Source organism: Desmodus rotundus, chromosome 10, assembly GCF_022682495.2.
Source record: "Desmodus rotundus isolate HL8 chromosome 10, HLdesRot8A.1, whole genome shotgun sequence".
Classification (NCBI taxonomy): Eukaryota; Metazoa; Chordata; class Mammalia; order Chiroptera; family Phyllostomidae; genus Desmodus; species Desmodus rotundus.
The window spans coordinates 61,442,418-61,466,176 of record NC_071396.1 but is presented as its reverse complement, the minus strand read 5'-3'; the positions used below and the strand labels follow the sequence as shown (position 1 = coordinate 61,466,176).

General features: G+C 40.2%; 1 protein-coding gene across 8 annotated transcripts in view; it reads left to right on the top strand.

Annotated features, from left to right (window-relative positions):
- The window catches only part of LDLRAD4 (low density lipoprotein receptor class A domain containing 4), a 684,091-nt gene that overhangs the window by 628,251 nt on the left and 32,081 nt on the right, over positions 1 to 23,759 (top strand). The window contains exon 1 of one of the 8 annotated variants that reach the window (XM_024580607.3): positions 8,432 to 8,571. The exons of the other annotated variants lie outside the window; for them this stretch is intronic. Coding sequence (XP_024436375.1) covers positions 8,502 to 8,571 — 70 coding nt within the window. The 5' untranslated portion in view covers positions 8,432 to 8,501. Of the gene's footprint in view, positions 1 to 8,431; positions 8,572 to 23,759 lie in introns of those variants that run through there. 8 annotated transcript variants of the gene reach the window in all.

Genomic DNA, 23,759 nt, shown 5'->3' with positions numbered 1-23,759 from the left:
AAGCATATATGTGCTAGATTAGTCTTAAAGTACCAAAGACAAAACAGAGTATAGTTATATAGATCTGGTGTGATTTTGGATTATCGGCTTGTGATATTTTTTTTCTAGTACTTGCCTTAGAATATGCTCTAATACACTAACTAATACCTGGGGATATACTGTGATTTTATCTTAACTTATGAAGACAGTAATACTTTTGTCAATGCGAGGAATCTAAAGGTCTCAGAACTACCCGAACATATCCTGGAACTTGTGAGCAAGACAAAGAGATATTTCAGAGGTGATAGTATGACCCTTCCTCCACAGTGAGATCATTCAGGAAATGCACGTGATTGCAAAAGGACCACTGCCTTAGAATATTCAAGAATAATGATTGCAGTGTTGTTTAGTAATTTAGCAACAACACATGCCAAATACCGGTGTCACATGTGTGCCATATACTGTAGTTGCACAAAAATGCACATTGTTGCCTGGAGTATAGTGCTAATGCAAATGGAGTTTATGTCTCTCAAGGGGCATTTAAAAATTTTTAATGGGTAAGAACTGGGAACTAGAATAGTAGTATCTAGGATCTGAGTTATAATATCTGAGCCTCATTTTTTATGGTCTACCCAGAAACAGAATGACTTGTGAAGGTTATTCAGCCTTCCAGCTTTTGGATGAAATAAAGAAATGTAATATATTTGAAAAGCAAAGTAAAATATTTTTCTGAATAACCACAGTGAATGTTTTAAATATTAAAATATTTAGGATGATTTACCTAGAATATGTGTATATTTCACCTGAAATACAAAGGGCCTAGAGTAGATTATTTCTACCACTTCTTTCAAGGGCTTCCCCTTTATGGTGCCAATTTTGTGAAGGCACAACTGTTAATAGGGAAAACAGTTTGGGGATGCCAGCAGCTGACCACTGGCAGAACATGCAGCAGAAGAGGAAAGCTGTTTCTAGAGCTCTCCAGTACCAGGACTCGACTTTCCTATCATCAGGCTCTCTTAGAAAGCAGCAAGGCCAGGGAGGACATGAGAAAGTTGGGATGAGTTCATAGCGGTGGATCAATGGCATCTTCCTAATTCTGTCTTAAAAAGAGTCTGCTCATGGAACTTTGATTTTTCCAAAAGGTAAAACTAGAATTCTTTCTTAAAATATGGTGCTTAAATTCCTGAGTGACTTCTGGAGTTTATGAAAAGAATGCCAAATATCCTTGAACTTGTATCCTGACACCAGAGCCTCAGTTAACCTAAGCTGGTTGGCTTTGCCATTCTGGTGATCCCTGACAACTTCCCCTAAAGGATGTGGATGGATCAGTAATAACCCATCAACACAGGTGGGAAGACAGCAAGAAACACCTGTCCTGCGCAGTACTGGGCCCTCCCCTTAGCCCACAGGACAGCATTATGATTTCACACACATATACACACAAACAGTTATGTGCTGAGTACCATTTGTTAAAATCATTGTTGAGTGGCAATCACTTTGACTCAAAACTGAACACCTGGATTCTAGTCTCATTTCATCTGTGTGATATGCAAAAGCCACAGATTCTCTGATCCTCAGGCTTGCTCATTTAATCCAAATGACCAGTTTGGATTAGACCAAAGTTTCAGAAAAGGCTCTGATGTGCAGATGAATCACCTAAGGATTTTGTTCAAATGGGTGCTCTGGTTTAGTAGGTCTGGGGCTGGGACTAAGACCCTGCATTTCCTACCAGCTCCCAGGGGGTGCTGCTGTTGCTGGTCCTTTGACCGATTTGAGTAGTGAAGGTTATATTTATTATTTTATTTTATCCTCTCAACCACCCTATGGTATGGGTAGTCTTAACCTCATTTTAAAAATGAAGAAACAGGGGTTTAAGCTCAAGCTCACATAGATAGCAGGACTAGAACCCAAACTTGGGTCTAACTGGCCCCTAAATTTAGCCACTGTACAAACTTGATACTGCCTTTCATTTTCTTCTGGAGCTTGGAAGAGTAGCTGCAATTTTAAAAGTTGTATAACCCACTTATTAGGTGCAGCTTAGCCATTATGAAAATCTATATTCCCATAAACACAGAATAATACATAATTCTTTTTTTCCATTAGAGGAAAAAGATAGTGTAGTGGCATAGATAATGCATAAGGTAAACTTCAAAGTCTGTTAATACAGGCATTATTATTGCATATTAGGAACTTATTTCAAAGCTATTTAATTTTAACTAATTTATTTTTAATTTTTTGTAATATATTTTATTGATTATGTTATTAGTTGTCCTACTTTCCCCCCTTTAGTCCCCTCTACCCTGCACCCCCCTCCCACCCACATCACCCCTCCCTTTAGTTCATGTCCATGGGTCATACATATAAGTTTTTTGACTTCTACGTTTCCTATACTTAACCTCCCTCTGTCTATTTTCTACCTACCATTTATGCTACTTATTCTGGGTACCTTTTCCCCCTCTCTCCCCTTCCCATTCCCCTGCTGATAACCCTCCATGTGATCTCCATTTCCATGACTCTGTTCCTATTCTAGTTGTTTGCTTAGTTTGCTTTTGTTTTTGTTTTAGGTGTGGTTGTTAGTAACTGTGAGTTTGCTGTCATTTTTACTGTTCATATTTTTATCTTCTTTTTCATAGATAAATCCCTTTAACATTTCATATAAAGGGCTTGGTGATGATGAACTCCTTGAACTTGACCTTATCTGAGAAGCACTTTACCTGCCCTTCCATTCTAAATGATAGCTTTGCTGGATAGAGCAATCTTGGATGTAGGTCCTTGCCTTTCATGACTTGGAATACTTCTTTCCAGCCCCTTCTTGCCTGCAAGGTCTCTTTTGAGAAAGCAGCTGACAGTCCTATGGGAACTCCTTTGTAGGTAATTGTCTCCTTTTCTCTTGTGGCTTTTAAGATTCTCGCCTTATCTTTAATCTTGGGTAATGTATTATGATGTGCCTTGGTGTGTTCCTCCTTGGGTCCAACTTCTTTGGGACTCTCTGAGCTTCCTGGACTTCCTGGAAGTCTATTTCCTTTGCCAGATTGGGAAAGTTCTCCTTCATTATTTGTTCAAATAAGTTTTCAGTTTGTTGCTCTTCCTCTTCTCCTTCTGGTACCCCTATGATTCAGATGTTGGAATGTTTAAAGATGTCCTGGAGGTGCGTAAGCCTCTTCGCACTTTTTTGAATTCTTGTTTCTTCATTCTTTTCTGGTTGGATGCTTCTTTCTTCCTTCTGGTGCACACCGTTGATTTGAGTCCTTGTTTCCTTCCCATCACTGTTGGTTCCCTGTACATTTTCCTTTATTTCACTCAGCATAGCCTTCATTTTTTCATCTAATTTGTGACCATATCCAACCGATTCTGTGAGCATCCTGATTACCAGTGTTTTGAACTGTGCATCTGATAGGTTGTCTATCTCTTTGTCGCTGAGTTGTATTTTTTCTGGAGTTTTGATCTCTTCTTTCATTTGGGCCATTTTTTTTTTTTTGTCTTGGGGTGCCTGAGCCACGAAAGGTTAAGTGCTTAAGGCAGGTTCTGCTGAAAGGACTGATGTGCCCAATTGTCTCAGAACATGCAGGTAAAAATGGTGGAATAACTTGTCCCAGTGTAAAAAGTCTACCCGCATCCACACAACTGCGGTTCCTTGGAAGAAAGTACGTTCTGAGTGGAAGGGATCACAGATCTTTTCTTTCCAAGTTTTCTGCCTGCTGCATTCCTTCCCTCCAGCACGTTGGCGTGTGCTCTAATTTTAACTAATTTATTTAATAAACTTTTAATCCACCTTATTTTACTACCTATCTCATGTCTCATATTTTATATTTGCTGACACTTCTACAAAATGATGAGGTATCAAGCACTGTGGTTGGAGCACATGAAGAGCATTCACATTTCTACATAAAAAACCTCTCTGTGTTAAAATCTTTAAGCACCAAGAATACACTAGTAAATTATTCTATGCTATAGGCTGATGTCCACAGATATCAAACAATTACTCCGTTTTGTGTAGGCAGGAATGCAAAGTGTGCATTCTTTTAAAATCCTCATTTATGACTTTAAGCATAGCAACCTTACTTAAATTATACTGTTTTATTTTCTAAAGGCCAAATTCCAGGGCTGAATTTTTATGTGGAAAATTTTATGTCAGCCCAGAGTTTTACAGCATCATCATAAACCTCAAAGATGAAAATTTGTAATGGGCAGGGCCATTGATTCTCAACAGAAGTCACATTAGCAGGCATAGGAGACACAGAGGATGGCTCTAAGAGCCTCTGGCAACATATGAAGACACAGATTCTTTAACACAAATTTTCGAGTTAGTGCCCAAAAGGAATCAGGCTAAAATTATCCACATAAGTCCATATAAATTAACTGGCATCCATTGGTTAGTTTCAGGAGACTTTTGTTTGTTGGTTGTCAGATAATTCTAAGTTCTAGAATCTGTGCAGGAGCTTCTGAGTCAGATTGCCCAGGGTTCCAACTCCCAGAATGCCTCTTAGCAACTATTTGAACTTGGACAAAATACCCACCCTCTCTGAGACTCAGCTCCCTTCTTTATATAGTGGAAATAAAAAAAAATTATTGTATGAAGGTAAGAGAAACACTACAGTCCTCAAAAGTGTCTAGAATGTAACAGATCTTTATAAATGTTTTTACATGCTAATTTTAAGCTGTGTAACCACTGTAAAGGTATTCCTAACTTTCCGAATGATCTGTATTTGTGAAAATTTCTGTTGTGAGTGAGATACCCATTGAAGGTGGGAGAGTTGGGGGTGGTGGTGGCAGGGGACAACAGGGCATGACAGAGAAGCCCATTGTGATTAACTCAGAGGATTAGACCAAGCTAGATGCTAACCAAGGTTATAGGTGACAGAGAAAATTCTGGTACAGCAGAGCACCTCTTTACTACACAGAGATTTTTTTTTTTCTGAAGCTAATGAGCTCTGAGTACTACCTGGGCTAAAATTCTTGCCCTGTACTGCCTCTTTGGGCTATTCAGGCCATAGGCACTTCCAGCCACCTCAACTTGAGATATTCAGATCTTGCCGAGAAGCCAGTCCTTAGAGTTTGTTCAGTTTCTTAAGTAAGTAACTACCCTCAGATGGAACCTAAGATGAGTTCAACTCTATGGTAAATGCTTGTCTGTCAGATTACATTGAAGGTTTAACATATTTCTTCCTAAAGACTGTAACTGCAAGTAAATATTTATCAGATGAATTAATGAGCTGAGACCTTTATAAAGGAAACCTTGAGGATATTGGTACAGCAAGCTTGTGAAGGCAGAGGCTCTTCAGGTCCTTGTTGCTATCAACAGACCCTTGTGAAAATGTCTTTCTTGGGATACCTTCCTTGCACCATTTCCGAGGCCCCTGGATGTACATGGGGAAACCTCGGACAGTTTTGGGACATTTTATTAACTACACAACACTTACATTAGTAAAATCAGCAATCAGAGTACTCATTTTAAAGATTCATATTTAAAGACAAAGAGGGAGAAAAGAGTTCTTGAATTGATTTATTTTTTTTACACTTTCCTACTTGTGTGTTTTTGTTTAGCAGACTTCTTCCTTCCCATACCTTTCTACTGTGTGTGCTGCCTTTTCTCTGAGTTAAAGGAAAAGCAATATTGGAGCATATCATTTAAAAAGCCACAGTTATCCGCATACCATCAAGGCCAACTAGAATAAGATATTTATCTTGTGCTTTCTTCCTCAAACTTCCTCTTCAGGCTGGTGCTTAAAAGGGAATGAGAACAAAATTAAAACATCCACTTGGTGACTTACACTCACAACCCTTCAGTGAATGCAGAAGAATGGTGTAGTGCCTGAGTTAATCAAGCATGGTATACATGCATCAAATGCAGTCCAGGTTGGCTCTGCCAGACACCCACCTCAGCCTGGAGTACAGCACACAATCTCCAGTTTCTGGTCAGTTTACTTGTGGTGATGGGATCACTCTGAAATCAGGTCCCTCGTGTAAAATTCACAAGATTGCATATGCCTGGTGTGAAGTATGGGCAATGTTTTGAAAATAACTGTCATTCATAAAGTCAAAGACTTTTAAAGTGATTTTTAAAGCAGATTAAATACTGAAAATGATTAAAAAGAATGAACAAGGAGTTTAATTAAGATTGATTTCCTATAACCCAAGTGCCCAGTTGATAAGGAAGACAGCCAAACAAAAAAGATATGTTAAGGCAGAGTGGAATACCCTGTAGCCATTTAAAATAAAAAAAAATGTTGATTTTTTGATACATGAAATATTCATTTTAAATAATAGTCCCAAAAGAGGACTATTTGCCACTGTGTTAAAATGCTAATATGTCTTCTAGAAATTGACAGAACAGATTTTCAAGTCCAATATGTTGACTAAATCTCAAATTTTCCCAAAATAGATCTTGACAATCATATGCAATCTTCCGAATATTACTCTTGAAGAACCTGATTTTAGAGTGATTCTATCACTATGAGTAAATTCACTAGAAACTGTTATCTTGAGGTGGCTAGGATCCCAGGGCTACAGGGACAAAGGAGAACCCAGAGGCCCAGCTTGAAGTAGGAAAGTCTCTTAATGCTTTCTTAAACTGGCTCTTCTCTGTGGAAGATTCCCTCAGCTGGGTAACCATGTTCCAGCCCTGTCTCTGGAGTCTTGCCTTCCACATTCACCCAGCTTTGTGACTCTGAGAAGAAACCTGGGAAAAGTATAACGTACGAGAGGGGAGTTACATTTTAAATGTGGAAATTGCTCAAGAAAAATTTGACTGCCATGCTTGGCACATACAAATGTATACAACTGTTAGTTTTCCTTCTGAAATTCCCATTTCTTTTATCCACATGAAATTTCTGAAAAATGTTCTTGATGATTTTTTTGTTCCTTTCCTTCCCAATGTCCCCCAGCCCCCAGTAATTAGACAATGACATAGTGATGTCTTCTAACCAACCTGAGGACCCAGAGGTGACATCAAGCCCAGATGCTCTTTTTGGCCCTAGGTGATGTACTGGGGCAGACAGCAGGACCCGCTGCTGATGTAACTGTTCTTGCTTCGAATGCTAGTTGTAACCAACAGTTAAGTTTTGCTTTGACAACTCCGTCTACAGCCAAAATTATTGTTATGGCCCACATCATTGCTATTTACCCTAAATAAGGAAAAACAAAAGCTATTCTGGGCACAGAGCAGTGCTAGTGGCTGGGGTTATTTGCAATAGTACCATGGCACACTGCCCTTTTCACTGAGGCCACACCATGACTTTTTCTGTACAGTGCTGTGACAGATGCTCAGCCTTCTCAGAGTCTTTTTACACAGCCACAGGGCATCAAAATGCACCAGAGATGTTTTTGCACATATGAAACAAACTGTTTAGACCTCAAGGGAAAAGAGACTGTGCTTGCACGAAATGAACCAGGAAAAAGCACCCTCCTGAGATATGTCTCTGCTTTAGCATTTGAATTGCCTTTTTTTCTCATTACCTGAGATTGTTTTCTGTAATTTCTGAAACTTGTAAACTAAAACTGCATAGTAAGATTGAGAGTCCCAACTTTATAAGATTCTCTGGGGTATATTTGTGCTACCATACATTGAAAAATAATGATGACAAGGGGGAGAGAGAGAAAGGAGGGAGAGAGGAGGAAGAGAAAAGACAAGGCAAGGGGAAGAGCTGACAGGAAAGGGAGAGAGGGAGGGGGAGAAACTATGAGTGTTTCCTGCTGTGGTTATGACTTTGCCAGTTGCCAGTGCAGAGCTTAGCTGCACGAGCCATGTGAGCTGCTCCCTTCAGTGAGAGACTTTGGGGAGAGGAGGACCCAGAGGACAGCCCACAGCTTGGTTCCTGCAGTGAGGGCCACTGCATGTGCTCTGAGCCTGAATATGCTCTTGAAGCTGGAGCCACAGCAGAGAAACATGAGTAGCTAAGTGTCTCTGCCTGTTCGTTTATACATGCTGCCACGGTAAGCACTCTCTCTCTCTCTCCCTTTCCATTTCTTTAACTCTGAAGGCTTCCATCAGAAATCATGGGAAGAAATAATGTGTTAATATTTGCAGATTTCCCCTTTCACTCTTGTCTGGTTTGGTATTTGCCCATTGAAAAGATTATTGAACATAATAGAATAAGAGGATGATCTGTCTAGCTGCATTGCACTTACCTGTGTGTGTAACATGTCCTGTATGAGGCCAGCACAAGAAATGCAGACTACTCATTGCTCTGTGGGGTTGCAGAGGCTCTCAGGATTTCAGACCCTGGACTTGTTATCTGTTCTGTGACACCACCAGCTTCCTGCAACAGAGTTCCTGGTTTCTGTGGATGGCAGTTAATAATTGGTAGCCACAGTCTGCGGTCGGAGCCACAGCATTTGAGCCTAGCACCTGGGCTGGGCCCCACTGATACAGTAGAAAGACACACACACACACACACATGCTGGCTATAACTGCAGCTCTAAGCTGTTTGGAGAGGAGATTGCCTGAGGCTAAAGGGATGACTTGAACTGTGGGTGAGGGGTGCAGCATCATAGTTGGATTCCCTGTTGCAAAGGACTCAATTATGTCCAGTGATCACCTGAACAACATCACACTGAAGGAGGCCCAGTTTAAAGACCTGTTCTTGAAAAAAGGTATTCTTCCAAAGGCCAGCTGTGGGTAATTCCTGCTCTCTTGGGTTTGTTGTGGTTGTTCTTAGAGTTTAGTCTGAGGATAGAGTTGAGAAAAGTAAGAACTTTGTGTCTCCCTAAGAGAGGTCTGTCAGCTCTGAGAACACTTCAGGACGAGACTCTTTAGGAAGTTGTATTTTATGCTTTTTTATTTTTCTTGTCTGTAATCATTTCGTTTGAGTTGGAGATGATAACATGAATGTATAGTTTTGTCGCTTTGGAGTTTTGGGTTCTCAAAAGCTCTGTAAGTGAGGCTAAAACCTCCCCTGGATATTCTGGTACTCACTCATGAGTACTTTTTTTCACCCTGAGTCATTGAAAACAGCAATTTAAAGAAAATATGTATTTCTCAGGATGTAGAGGGTTCATTGGGTAGCTTCTCAGGTCACCAGTGCAGTAACAGTCAGGAAAGGGAACTGTGATTCTGAGAGGGAGACAGGCAGAGCCAAGGAAAGTTAGAGACAGAGTGATTACTAGTCGGGGAGCTCTCACAAACCACTGCTCCAAACTGAGAATAAGACAGTTTCTTGCGTAGCTGTATTTTTTTTTTTCTGATACACTTTTCTAATTTAACAATGTGGGGGTGGGTAATGGTAGATTTAAAAGGTTTATAATTGTTCTTACTGCTCTGCTGTGTTTTCAGAAAATCCTGTCAATTATCTTTGATTGGAACATATTTAGCTAAATTTCTTTCTGAAGAGATCATGAAACTCTAGATTCTAAAGTTCATGGTGAAAAGTTGTACTGGATGAGTGCTTAGGCCTTAGTAAATTAAAAAGACGTTATTCTAGCTGGATGGACTCACAGTATCTTCACTCTAGGGATCAAATAGCCAATAAGATTGTCTCTGACTGCCACCTACTTGCCAGTGCCACTACCTCAGAAGGCCCTGTGCCATTTGACTGTGCCCTGCTTTCATCTCTCCTCCTATAGATTATAGGTATCATCTCCCACTTTTATTATACAAAACATTTTATATAAATATATGAATATAATTAGGATTCTATAAATAGGTAACCTTTTCATAAAAGCAACCATGAGGCTCTTTCCAGTGACAGTTCACACTGCCTAGAGTAAGTAGTAATAGTTGAACAATTGTTATAGAATATGAACACGTTTAGCAGAACTTTACCACTGAAGTCATTAGTAAGTGTTTGGTGGGATGTGGTTCTGTGCTAGACACTGTTCAAAGAAGATTAAGTAATCAGGACCTCTTCCTCCCAGGGATTTCTTCAACAGTTATCTGTAATGAATACCAACTTTGTGCCAGGCATGTGCTACCTGCTGGGGATACTACAGAAGATCAAGTTATTGTACCAGGGCTCACTCCATGGGGGAAGACCAGAAAATGGGCTCTAACAAGACAGCAATAACTGCTGTGACAGGTTCAGATGCACACAAGGGGGCCCTACAAGGGTAGGGAGCCCATCATCAAGGGGTTAGGGAAAAGCTTCTAAAGGAAGATGAAGCTGGCAGTGACACAAAATCTGGCTATTTCCAAATCTAAGTGGCTCTTTTCCCCTCCTGTTGTTCTACTTGTTGTAAAATAGGTCAGAGTAGCCAACCCACCCCAAGGAAAAGAAAGTGCAAAATACAGGGTGGGGCAAAAAGTAGATTTGTACTTGTTCATATGGAAAATAATATAATAATTAATAAATAATAATACAGGAGTACACTCCATGTTTCCCATACTCACACTATAAACCTACTCTTCTTGTCCTGCTCTGTATGTAATATAATCATTATGATTATAGCTCTTACTGTTTTGCCTTCTGAACTTCAAGCTGTGAAATTATTCCTTTAATACAGGCTGAATTTTCCCCTCTTGACCATGGTGTTTAATCAGTGTGAATTTTCATTCAACCGTTAAAGTCTCCAAGAGTATTTTTATACTAACAGTTCACAAACTTGAGACAATTATAGTCTATGTAGATTCCAACTCCTGCCCCCACCCATCTTCCTATCGCCACTGCCCAGACTCTGTAGGTTTTGGGAAAGAATATACCAGCCTTTAGGAATATTCAGCACGTTAAAACTGTCATAGGGCCATAAATAAAGAGTAAGACACCCCAAGGCTGTCATCTTCCAACCACACCCATCTCTGCCCAGGAAGACAGAGGAAGGAAATGCAGACACACACTCACTGTGCCTGAGTCATGGTGGGGACCTAGGAGAGCTCTTTAGGAAAGAGGGGCTGCCTGGGGGGTAAGCTAGCCCTGGCAGCTTACCATGGTCTTGGTGTTCCCAGCAGATTCTAGCACTTAGGGGAGTGAGGTGGAAGTACTGCTACCATTGCATAGGGTGTGAAAGCAACCATTCAGGGTGGTGTGCACGAATTTATGGAAAGCATTAAGCCCTTTCATTGATGTCATAGTATTCTGCATTGAAGCTTTTCTGAATGCTGCCGTGGTGTTTACTTGGCCTGGTGGAAGGAGGCAGGGCTAATGAGAGGCCCAGAACCTCACCCTTTATCAGAATCAGATAAATTACATATCTGAAATTTAACAATAATTAAACATTTGGAAAGTAGGACTTTCTGTGAAGGATGTTATATTAATGGAGGAAGGACCAAATAGAAGATGGTGTTAACCATACCACAAATAGAAATGAGTGTTATATCAGGAACCTAAGGTGGTATAACTACACTTCCCCAGAGCTTTAAAAATAGTGCAGATGCTCATGCCTCTAGTATGAATCAGTTCAGCTCTTCATTGAACAAGGAATAGACCAACAGACCTCACACAATCTCTCATGTTTCTATAATTCTCCACTGTGCATCTTGGAATTTCTTGGAGATGTTTCTATAAAAATACAGATATGCCATCATCATTGTCATCATTGTCACTGTTTTACAGTGATAAATTAAGGAACTGTGATGCCTTCCTGTAAACTTTAGATAAACTTATTATAAAATTTCTGGTGTTGGGATTGCACTGACTCATCCATTACAACATCATGAGCTATACAGCCCCATGAGAAGAGGGAGAGTTGGTTCTAAATGATAGCTTTGCTAGTTAGAGTAATCTTGGTTTTAGGTCTTTGCTTTTCATCACTTTGAATACTTATTGCCAGTCCCTTCTTGCCTGCAAAGTTTCTTTTGGGAAAGTAATAGTCTTATGGGAACTCCTTCGTAGGTAATTATCTTCTTTTCTCCTGCTGCTTTTAAGATTCTCTCCTTATCTTTAACCTTTGGCATTTTAATTTTGATGTGTCTGGTTGTGGCCCTCTCCAGTACAACTTGCTTGGGACTCTCTGTGCTTCCTGGACTTCTATGTCTATTTCCTTCACCAAATTAGAGAAGTTTTCTTTCATTATTTTTTTAAATAAGTTTTCAATTTCTTGTTCTTCCTCTTCTCCTGGCATCCCTATGGTTTGGATGTGAAATGAAGGGCAGATAAAGTGTTTCCCAGACAAGATAAAGCTAAGGAGTTCATCATCACCAAGCTCTTTATTATATGAGATGTTAAAGGGGCTTATTTAAGAAAAAGAAGATCAAAACTATGAACATTAAAATGGCAACAAACTCATAACTATCAACAACTGAATATTAAAAAAACAAAAAACAAACTAAGCAAACAACTAGAACAGGAAGAGAGTCACAGAAATGGAGATCATATGGAGGGTTATCAGCATGGAGGGGGAAGGGAGATAATGGGATAAAAGGTACAGGGAATAAGAAGCATAAATGGTAGGTACAAAAAAGACAGGGAGGTGTTAAGAATAGTATAGGAAATGAAGAGGCCAAAGAACTTCTTATATGTATGACCCATGGACATGAACTAAGGGGGGAATGCTGGAGGGAAAGGGGGTACCAGGTAGAGAGGGGCAAAAGGGAAAAACTGGGACAACCATAATAGCATAATCAATGAAATATACTTTAAAAAAAGAAGAGGGATAGTTGGAAAATTTGACTTTGGCTTAACATTCTCTCCTTGCATGGCCTGCTTTTTGGCATTTTTTCTGTTGATATCAGTAGCCATTGAAATCAAGGAAAACTGACCCATGGACTGTGTTGAGAATCCTATTGTGTACAGGAAATTTTGGAAACCCTAAAGTAATCCTGTTATTTTCTCAGAACTCTACAATTCCCATGTTTTTCTTTAAATGTGTTTTAATAGTTCTTTCAGAACTCATTCCTAGCCTCCCCTTTCCATCCCATCCCCTAAAACTAAAACTTAAATAGGGCCTTCAAGGGAAAGGTTATTGGCATTTTTCCTTCCCATGTACCCTCAGTTCCATGCACAATTGCACATAAACTGTCCCCTATGACATGAAGATAGACAACATCTTGTAGGGCCAGATGTGGGCAGAACAGGAAGAGGGAGGGGCAGCAAGTTCTGTGTAGTGCCAGGTGTCCACTGGCATCTGCCTCACTTTTGTGCACAGACTGCTGCTCCACAGGGTTGGGTGCATGAATTCTCAGGAGCAGTATCATACATGCATCTGACTGATAAATATGCCTCTGTGTGAATGAGTTCCCTATGGGGTGGGTAAAAGGCCTTACTGCACCTCTACTGGCTGAACACAGCCCTTGCACCCTGGGCCTCCCAAGCTTGGAACACATGAAAGAGAAATGAATGAGGAATAAGGTGAGAAGTGTGTGTGTGTGTGTCTATGTGGGGAAACATGTGGACAGGAACTGCCACCTTCATTGAAGGGTTTCAGCGGGAAGTGGAGAGTGCTTGGCCTGCCTGAGCCCTTACCATGCAGTTCAGGGAATTGCTGGATGAGGTCCTCAGAAGCTCTAAAAATGTCTGTGTTTGATCGGGAATACAGAAATCTTGAGATTGGATACTCTGAAGCACAGGTGTGCTGAATTTCATCTGGTACGCATATTCAAAAGTGGGAATGCAGGGTTGTTGGTTTTTTTTTTTTTTTAATATAAAATTTCTTTTACTTTCTCTGTGAAAGTTATTTTCTTGAGAAGATACAAAATCAGGCCAGTGGCAACAGTCATGTTGGGTGCTGGCAAAACACTGTGGGGGCCCCTACTGCCTCTGAGCAGGCTCCATACATGGGTGGGGGACTTTGAAGGAGGGTTGAGGAATGGCAAGGGAAGAGACAGGAATCGTATCACCTACCACAGTTACTATAAAATGTATGGAGAGAGAGGAGAGGGGGAGGGGCAGACAGCTGGGTTTGTGGGTCTACAACCCCCTCCCCATCCATCCTTCCCATCTGCCATCCAGGCTGTGGATATCCTATGGTGGCATGATCTTTTCTTAATTTGCTGTTTATGATGCATTTTTTAAGTAGTATTTTCTTGTTTGATGTAAAAGAGGGTGTGGGAGGACAGGTATGGGGTTACTTACATACCTCCTCATGAACTTGAATGGGTTACTGAAGGGACAAATTACTGGTAGCACAGGATTCTGGGGTGCAGAAGTCATCATGCTTATTTTCTAAAACTGTCTCTCTGTTTACTTGAACTTTCACTCTGAGAATCCTCTAGATCCCTCTTCAGGGAGTATGTGTAGCCCCAAAGAGTAAAAGCTTCACATTTTCCAGTTTTTAGTATTCAAGGAAAAATTGTCTTCATTGACTGGTTTTGCCAGAGTTTGATGCAAAAGACTGCTGCACATTTGGCTGCATGGCTCCACTGGGGCTCCATGCCCAGGGATTTCACAGTATCTCATGAGTCCCTAACGTAGGGGGCTTCCAGGAGTGCCACAGGTGACCTTGACATTCAGTCAGGGGCCAAATTGCTGCTGCTGCACTTGCTGTTGTTCCTGTGCTTGATTCGGACATGGTTGTTAGAACACAGGCCTTTGGGACCTGGCCCAGTCCCTGCAGAAAGAACTGCCTCTCATGCTGGCTCAAATCTACAGTAACTCAGGCTCTGATTGGGTTTCTGTCACCCAGGGTGGCCAGCTGGGCCTCACTGCTTGCCTCAGTGAGTGACGCCCTGGGGACTCAGTTCCTGCCAACCTGAGCCCTCACCTTGCCCCTGGCAAGTCCTGCACTTCAAATGCCCATGAACTCCTAGGGTCATTATGTGTCCTGTGTGTCTTAGATGCACCTGCTGTGACTGTACTCATGCATGAAACCTCAGGACAATGATCTTGGAGCTACTTTACGACATCTCAAATCCTGTTATCTGGAATGTCCCCAAGAAATCCAGGATGTTAGTGTTTGTACTAGAATGCCTGCTGTCCACTGGTCTAGACCATCCATTCTCCAAATGTGGCTGAAGATTCCAGGGGGGTCCCCAAGACTCTCCAGGTGGTCACCAAGGCCAGATCTTCTTCATATATCTCAACCAAAGCAACGTGTCACAACAGATTGAAAGTGAAGCAGAGAGGAGAATCTAGCTGTCCTCTGTTAAGACAAATGTTAAAGAGATGTGCAGAAGTGCAAAGAAATGCCACTCATCACTAAATTATTTTGTTTTGAAAAACATGATTATTTTGATCATGTTACATATATGTAATGAGTTTATTTTTAATGAATAAATACATTTTTTAGTTTTAATTTCAAGTTTGGGAAACACTGATAGATGCCATTGCACAAACAGAACTCTTTCGGAGTAATCAGTAATTTTTAGGAGTATAGAGGGGTCCTGAGACCAAATTACTTGACAGCTGCTATTCTAAGCAGATCAAGAGGGTGGAGCTGAAGAAGGAAATGCAGCAAGTTTGGACACATTGAGGGGTGGTTTGGGCCTTCCAGGTGCCAACACCTCATCAGAGCAGGGCAGGGCCCAGCGGGTCTGCAAGTTGACATCAAAGCTGATGAAGAGCAGCCTAAGAGCAAGTAGTCCCTTTAAAGAAAGGTGGTAGTAGTTCTATACACTGCTTCCCAACAACTGAGATCTTTCTCACCCTTGCTTCCAATGAACTTTTTAATACAACGTTAGATCAGAAGATGTATGTGTTTCAGACAATATTAAATGTTCTATCTGCTGCATCAGATAAAAAAAAATAAAATCCAGAGTGAATAAAGATCTAAACATATAAATACAAACTACAAAAATCCTAGAAGAAAAATATTTTTAGAATAGTGGAGAAGACAGTCTAAGGAAGCTTAAAAGTTGTAAAGGAAAAAGAGACAGTATTTGATGATGTAAAGATTTATATTTTCTATAAAGAAACTCATAGCAAAGTTTAAAGATGTAAAGACTAGGAGGCAATATTTGTACCACATGTAACAGATAAATATTTATAGCCATACTATGTAAAGACTGCTTACAAATAAATTAAAATGAAGTAATGAGAAAGCTACAAATAAACTAATATGATTTTGAAAAAGAAAAATATAAATTACCAATAACCATAGGAAAAGATCTAAAATTACTAGTAATTGGGGAAATACAATTTAAAACAAGATACATGTTTTTGCACATCAGATTAATGCAAATGAAAACGGTGAGTGTTGAGTGTTAATGAAGGTGTGGCAGGGTGTGCCCTCTCCTTGTCAAGAGCCTTTTTATAATGCAGGGTCCCGGCACCCATCAGCATTTAGAAGGATATACCCTTGACCCAGAAATTTCAATTTTAGGAATCTTTCCTATAGGAATACCTACAAATTTGGGTCAAAACACACATTGACACACACATACATATACATGCACACACAATCTTCTGATCATAATAGAAAAAGAAAAAAAAAAACACCAAAACATCCATCATTTGGAAAATGTGAGTTCTAGTATATTCATATTCTGGGATAGGTAGCCACCATAAAGAGTGAGATTGGGGTGCTGAGCGCCCAGTGCAAGATGATGAGAGGAAAGAAGACGGGGGCGAGATAGATGGGAGCGGAGTTAACTTCCCCCTGCACCTGGGTGATACACCTAACCACTCTACTGAGAAACAAAGCGAACAGCCAAAAGCAGTCCAGCGTTTATAAAGATAAGAGACCAAAAAGTACAGAGGACACAGAAAACAGAAGGTAAGGGGATTGCTTCAAGACAAAAAGGTCCCTGGGATCAGCGTGGGGACCAGGGTGGCTGCAGCCCCAGGCCATGTGCAGCTGGCAGCAGGACTCCTGGGAGAGAGCCGGTTAACGGCCCCCTCCCCTGCCAAACAAGGCCTGAGCAACACTGTGAGAGACCTGGTGGCCTGAAGTCGAAGGGTGGGGAATAAGGACGAAGTGGAAAACCCAAGGAGACCCGTAGGCGCTGGCTGAGGAGAGTTTAAAGTTGGGCTACTTGCAATCCTGACCCGGACAGCCCCCAGACTAGCTGGAGAGGTGGGCTGTGTGAGAGGTCAGGCCCTTCCTTGTTGGAGGGAGCCACAGGATCAAGCAGGAGGTTTTTCCCTAAAAAGAAAAAGACCTTCTGGGGCACTTTGGGAAATTCCCCTGCAGCAACAGCTCCAGTCTCCTCTCCACCCAACACCCATTGGGGGACTGTGTGCACCTCATCTTGGAGGGAGCTGAGACTACAGGCACCACCCGGGGCAGGGTGCCCAGCAACTGGGAGTGTGCCCAGCTAACTAGGAGTGCCTGCACCTCATCTCTGAGGGAGCTGAGACTACAGGAACCACCTGGGGGAGGGTGCCCATCCACCAGGGAGTGTCTGCACCTCACCTCGGAGGGAGCTGAGACCATAGGAACCAGGAAGAATGTGAATCAAGGAAGGCTCTGCATGCACACCCATAGCCCGGAGAAGGCCCACCATAAAAAAAGAGTGGGTAGAAGCTGGGAACACCAGGAGTCTTCCTGGAAGAGGAAACCCACCAACAAAGGAATCACCAACAGATAACAGAAGGTGAAGGAGGGAGTGGAAGTCATACTAACTCAACCCAGGACCTATCTGGAGATACAACTAAATAATGAGAACAAACAACTGAATAAGAGCAAGAGAAAAGCCTAAAACCTTGTAAACACAGAAGAACCAGCTCCAACACAACCTGCCCACTCCTACACAACAGAAGACAAGAGGTGGGGGACAGACTGACCCTCAGATGACCATCTGGTGGGAAAGACCCACGAAAGAAAGACCCAACAAGAACCAAAAACTAAAACATACACAGAGCCAACAGAAACCACAGCCCAAGATCAGTAAGATCAGGAGATCAAGGAGACTTTACACAAAATCTCACAGGTATTCTACCACAGAAGTTTACACCAAAAACTCAGGGGGTCAGAACAGAGCAACTTAAGAAGCAGAGGCTAACAGGAAGAATCTCACAAACAATGGGAAGACAAAGAAACAATCCCCAAATGAAAGGAAAGGGGAAAGTCTCAGAAAAATGCTAAATGAAAAAGAGGCAAGTCAACTATCAGATTCTGAGTTCAAGGAATTGGTTATAAGGAGCTTAATGAGCTCACAGAGAATTACCAAAAACTACAGGGAAACTATAATGAACTCACTGCAAACTATATCAACATGAAAAAGGAAATAGAAACTATCAACAACAGCCAAGAGGAAATGAAGAATACAATTTCTGAATTGAAGAACACAGTAGAAGGAATCAAAAGCAGACTTGGTGAATCAGAGGATCAGATCAGCAAGCTGGAGGACAAAGTAGAAAAAAACACCCAGAAAGAGTAAGAAAAGGAAAAGAGGCTCAGAAAGAGTGAAGAGGGATTAAGGGAAATGTAGGACAACATGAAACATAAAAATATCTGCACAATAGGGATACCAGAAGGAGAAAAAGAAGAGCAAGGGAGAGAAAACCTGTTTGAAAAAGTAATGATGGAAAATTTCCCTAATCTGATGAGAGAAAAAGTCACACAAATCCTGGAAACACAGACAGTCCCAAGCAAAAGGAACCCAAAGAGACCCACTGCAAAACACATCATAATTAAAATGGAAAAATTCCAAGACGAAGAAAGAATCTTAAAGGCAGCAAGGGAAAAAAAAAAAAGGAACATACAAGGGAGCCCCGATAAGGTTAGCAACTGACTTCTCAATGGAAATGCTCCAAACTAGAAGAGAATGGCAAAAAATATTCCAAGTAATGAGAACCAGAGGACTGCAACCAAGACTACTTTACCCAGCAAGGCTCTCAATCAAGATAGAAGGCAAAATAAAGAGTTTCCCAGACAAAAGAAGTCTAAAAGAATACACTTCCACCAAACCAGCTCTGCAAGAGATGCTAAAGGGACTGCTTTAAGGAAAGGAAGGAAAAGAGAAAGAGAGAGGAACACAGATAGGAAAAAAATGACAATGAATAACTACCTATTGATAATAACCTTAAACATAAATGGAATAAATGCTCCAATCAAAAGACATAGAATAGCTGAATGGATAAGAAAGCATGGCCCAAACATATGCTGCCTACAAGAGACCCACCTCAGGACAGAAAACCTACACAAACTGAAAGTGAAGGGCTGGAAATAAATATTCCAAGCAAATGGACAGGAAAAAAAAAAAGCAGAGGTAGCAATACTCATATGAGACAAAATAGACTTCAAAAAAAGGGCCATAAAGAGAGACCCAGATGGCCACTTCATAATACTCAAAGGAAGAATCCACCAAGAAGACATAAACATTGTAAATATATATGCACCCAACATAGGAGCACCCAAATACATAAAGAAAATCTTAGAGGACTTCAAGAAAGATATTGACAGCAACACAATTATAGTAGGGGATTTTAATACCCACTGTCAAAGATGGACAGATCTTCTAAACAAAATATCAACAAAGATATCGTGGCATTGAACAAGGCCTTGGATGAAATGGACTTAACTGATATATATAGAGCCTTTTATCCCAAGGGAACAAAATACACATTCTTTTCAAATGCACATGGAACATTTTAAAAATAGACCACATGATAGGATGCAAAACAAGCCTCAACACATTCAAGAAAATTGAAATCATATCAAGCATTTTTTCTGACCACGAGGGACTGAAACTAGAAACCAACCCCAAAGGAAAAAAACCCAAAACACTAAAAATCATGGAGACTGAATAGCATGATATTAAACAATGAATGGATGAAAAATGAGATTAGAGAAGAAATCAAAAAGTTTCTGGAAGCAAATGAAAATTAACTCACAACAATCCAAATCCTATGGGACACAGCAAAGGCGGTCCTGAGAGGGAAGTTCATAGCAATAGAGGCCTACCTTAAAAAGATAGAAACATTTCAAACAAACAACCTAACCCTATGCCTACAAGAACTCGAGGAACAACAACAAAGACAGCCCAGAGCAAGCAGAAGAAAGGAAATAACCATGATCAGAGCAGAATTAAACTACATAGAGACTACAAGCACAATTCTAAGTATCAATGAATCCAGGAGCTGGTTCTTCAAAAAGACAAACAAAATTGATAAGCCCTTAAGCAGGCTCATCAAGAAAAAAACAGAGAGGACCCAAATAAACACAATCAGAAATGAAAGAGGACAGACTACAACAGATACCACTGAAATACAAAGGATTGTAAGAAATTACTATGAAGAACTAACTGTATGGCAAAAATTTTGAAAACCTAGATGAAATGGACATATTTCTAGAAAAATATAACCGTCCAAAACTCAATGAAGAAGAAGCAGAAAGCCTGAACAGACCAGTAACGCCTGATGAAATTGAAACAGTAATCAAAAAGCTTCTGACACACAAAAGCCCTGGACCAGATGGTTGGACAGGAGAATTCTACAAAGCATTTAAGGAAGAGCTAACCCCCATCCTCCACAGATTACTTCAAAAAATTCAAGAAGATGGAAGACTCCTTAACTCGTTTTATGAAGCCAGCATCATCCTAATCCCAAAACCAGATAAAGCCATAACAAAGAAAGAAAACTTCAGGCCAATATCACTGATGAACGTAGATGCTAAAATCCTCAACAAACTATTGGCAAACTGCATCCAACAATACGTTAAAAAGATCATACACCATGACCAACTGGGAGAGTTCCCAGGGATGCAAGGATGGTACAATATTCGCAAATCAATAAACATAATACATCACATAAAGAACAGCAAAGACAAAAATTACATGATCATATCAATAGATGCAGAAGAGCATTTGATAAGGTATAGCACCCATTCATGATAAAAACACTCAGCAAAGTGGGAAAAGAGGGAGCATTCCTCAACATAATAAAGGCCATACATGAGAGACCTACAACCAACATCATACTCAATGGACAAAAACTTAGAGCTTTCCCACTAAGATCAGGAACAAGACCAGGATGTCTGCTTTCACCACTTTTATTCAACATAGTATTGGAAGTCCTAGCCACAGCCATCAGACAAGAAAAAGAAAAAAGAAAAAGCATACAACTTGGAAAGGAGGAAGCAAAACTGTCATTGGTTGCAGATGACATGATAGTGTACATGGAAAATCCTAGATACTCCACCAAAAAACTACTCGACCTAAGAAATGAATTTGGCAAAACAGCTGGATACAAAGTCAATACTCAGAAATCAAAGGCATTCCTGTATACCAACAATGAAACTGCAGAAACAGAAATCAGGGAAAAAATCGCATTGATATAGCAACAAGAAAAATAAAGTACCTAGGAATAAACCCAACCAAGGAGGTAAAAGACTTGTACGCAGAAAACTACACAACATTGAAGAAAGAAATTAAGGAAGACACAAACAAATGGTACCATGCTCATGGATTGGAAGAATTAACACCATCAAAATGGCCATACTACCCAAAGCAATTTATAGATTCAATGCAATCCCTATTAGAGTACCCATGACATATTTCACAGATACAGAACAAACATTTCAGAAATTTATATGGAACCGTAAACAACCCCAAATAGCTGCAGCAATTTTGAGAAAGAAGAACAAAGCAGGAAGGATCACAATACCTAATATCAAACTGTATTCCAAGGCCACTGTAGTCAATACAGCTTGGTACTGGCATAAAAACAGGCACATAGACCAATGGAACAGAACAGAGAGCCCAGAAATAAACCCAAGTCTCTAAGGTCAATTAATATTTGACAAAGGAGGCAGTAGCATAAAATCGAGCAAAATTAGCCTCTTCAACAAATGGTGTTGGGAGATCTGGACAGCTACGTGCAAAAAAATGAAACTTGATCACCAACTTACACTATACACAAAAATAAACTCAAGATGGATAAAAGACTTAAATATAAGTCTTAACACCATAAAAGTCCTAGAGGAAAACATTCGCAGGAAGATCTCAGACAGTCCATGAAGCAAAATCCTCACAGACACGTCCCCTAAAGCAGGGGACATATAGGAAAGAATAAACAAATGGGACCTCATCAAAATAAAAAGCTTCTGCAGGGCTGAAGAAAACAGCATTAAAATACAAAAATAAGAAAAGTATGGGAAAACATATTTGCCAATGATACCTCAGACAAGGGCCTGATCTCCAAAATATATAAAGAACTCACACAACTGCACTCCAGGAAGACAAACAACCCAATTAAAAAATGGGCAAAGGACTTGAACAGACACTTCTCCAAGGAAGACATACAGAGGTCCCAGAGACCTATGAAAAGATGTTCAGCATCACTAGCCATCAGAGAGATGCAAATTAAAACCACAATGAGGTACCATCTCACACCGGTTAGAGTGGCCATTATAAACAAATCAACAAACAAATGTTGGAGAGGATGCAGAGAAAAGGGAACCCTAGTACACTGTTGGTGGGAATGCAGACTGGTGAGGCCACTGTGGAAAGCAGTATGGAATTTCCTCAGAAAACTAAAAATGGAACTGCCCTTTGACCCAGTAATTCCACTGCTGGGATTATACCCTAAGAACCCTGAAACACCAATCCAGGAAAACCTATGCACCCCAATGTTCATAGCAGCACAATTTACAATAGCCAAGTACTGGAAGCAACCTAAGTGCCCATCAGCAAATTAGTGGATCCAAAAACTATGGTACATTTACACAATGGAATTCTATGCAGCAGAGATAAAGAAGGAGCTTATACCCTTTGCAACAGCATGGATGGAACTGGAGAGTATTATGCTAAGTGAAATAAGCCAGACTGTGAGGGACAAATACCATATGATCTCACCTTTAACTGGAACCTAATCAAGAAAAGAAAAAAGCAAACAAAATATAACCAGAGACATTGAAATTAAGAACATTGTAACAATATCCAGAGGGGAGTGGGGAAGGGATAGTGGAGAGAGGGGTCTATAGGAGCTACTCTAAAGGACACAAGGACAAAATCAAGGAACAGTGTAGGAGTGGGGGAGGGAGGTGGACTGGCTGGGGTTGGGTTGAGGGATGGGGAGAAAATGCAGGCAATTGTAACTGAATAAAAATAAATTAATTAATTTAAGAAACAAAAAACAAAAAGCAAGTAAATAACAAATATTTGGTTGAGAAATTAAAAAAGAGAGGGATGGAGGAGGAAGTGAGAATGCAAAAGAAACACAAAGCTATGCATATAAATACATGGATTCATAGAATTTTAGAACTGAAAAAGATATATGTGGGAAAACTTCATCAGTTAAATGTTACGTTTAGTAGATAATTTGGGGTGAAATCTAAGATCTTCCACTTACTGGTTGACTCCTTTGTAAAATGGAGCTCATAATAAAACCATTTCCTTGGGGGGAAAAAAAGAGTGAGATTGGCTTATATATATTTTTGTTTAAAGTTATCTGTGATGTATTAAGTGAAAAAAACTAGAACAATATATTTGTACAATGATTCCATTCATATATAAGAAATAAGCCCTTATTCAATAGGCAAATGCACAAATAAACACAATGGGTGAACTGTGCCCCCCGCCTCATGGGGTTTAATGGGGTGGGGGTGGTTGGGAGTGCTGTAGGCCCATAAAGAGGAACTTTTGCATTATACATTATGTCCTTCTATACCGTTTAAATCTTAAAGGTCATTTAATAAATAAAAATCCTTTTTCAAATGGAACACAGATACATCCTAATATATCTATGTAATTATGAATATATAATTGGATTACTCTGCTGTAAATGTTTATCTGTATAGCTTTCCATATTCAGGAAAAGATAATCTAGGAAGACATTTTCCAAGTGAAGAATTAACCCATGAAGACTTTGTGTGGCATCCCTCAGTGTAGTTATCACTTTCCTCTCTTTCCATAGCTGTAAAGCAGTAAAATTTTCTTGAGGAAAAAAGTTGTCAATTTCAGGGTATGATTTAACTTGAAAGGATGAACTCTACAGTTCACCCACATAATAAAAATAAAGGTTGGTAAAACAAGACATTATGAGGTTCAGTCTTCATGCTACATTGGCTACCTTTGACCTAAGTAGAGTTAACTC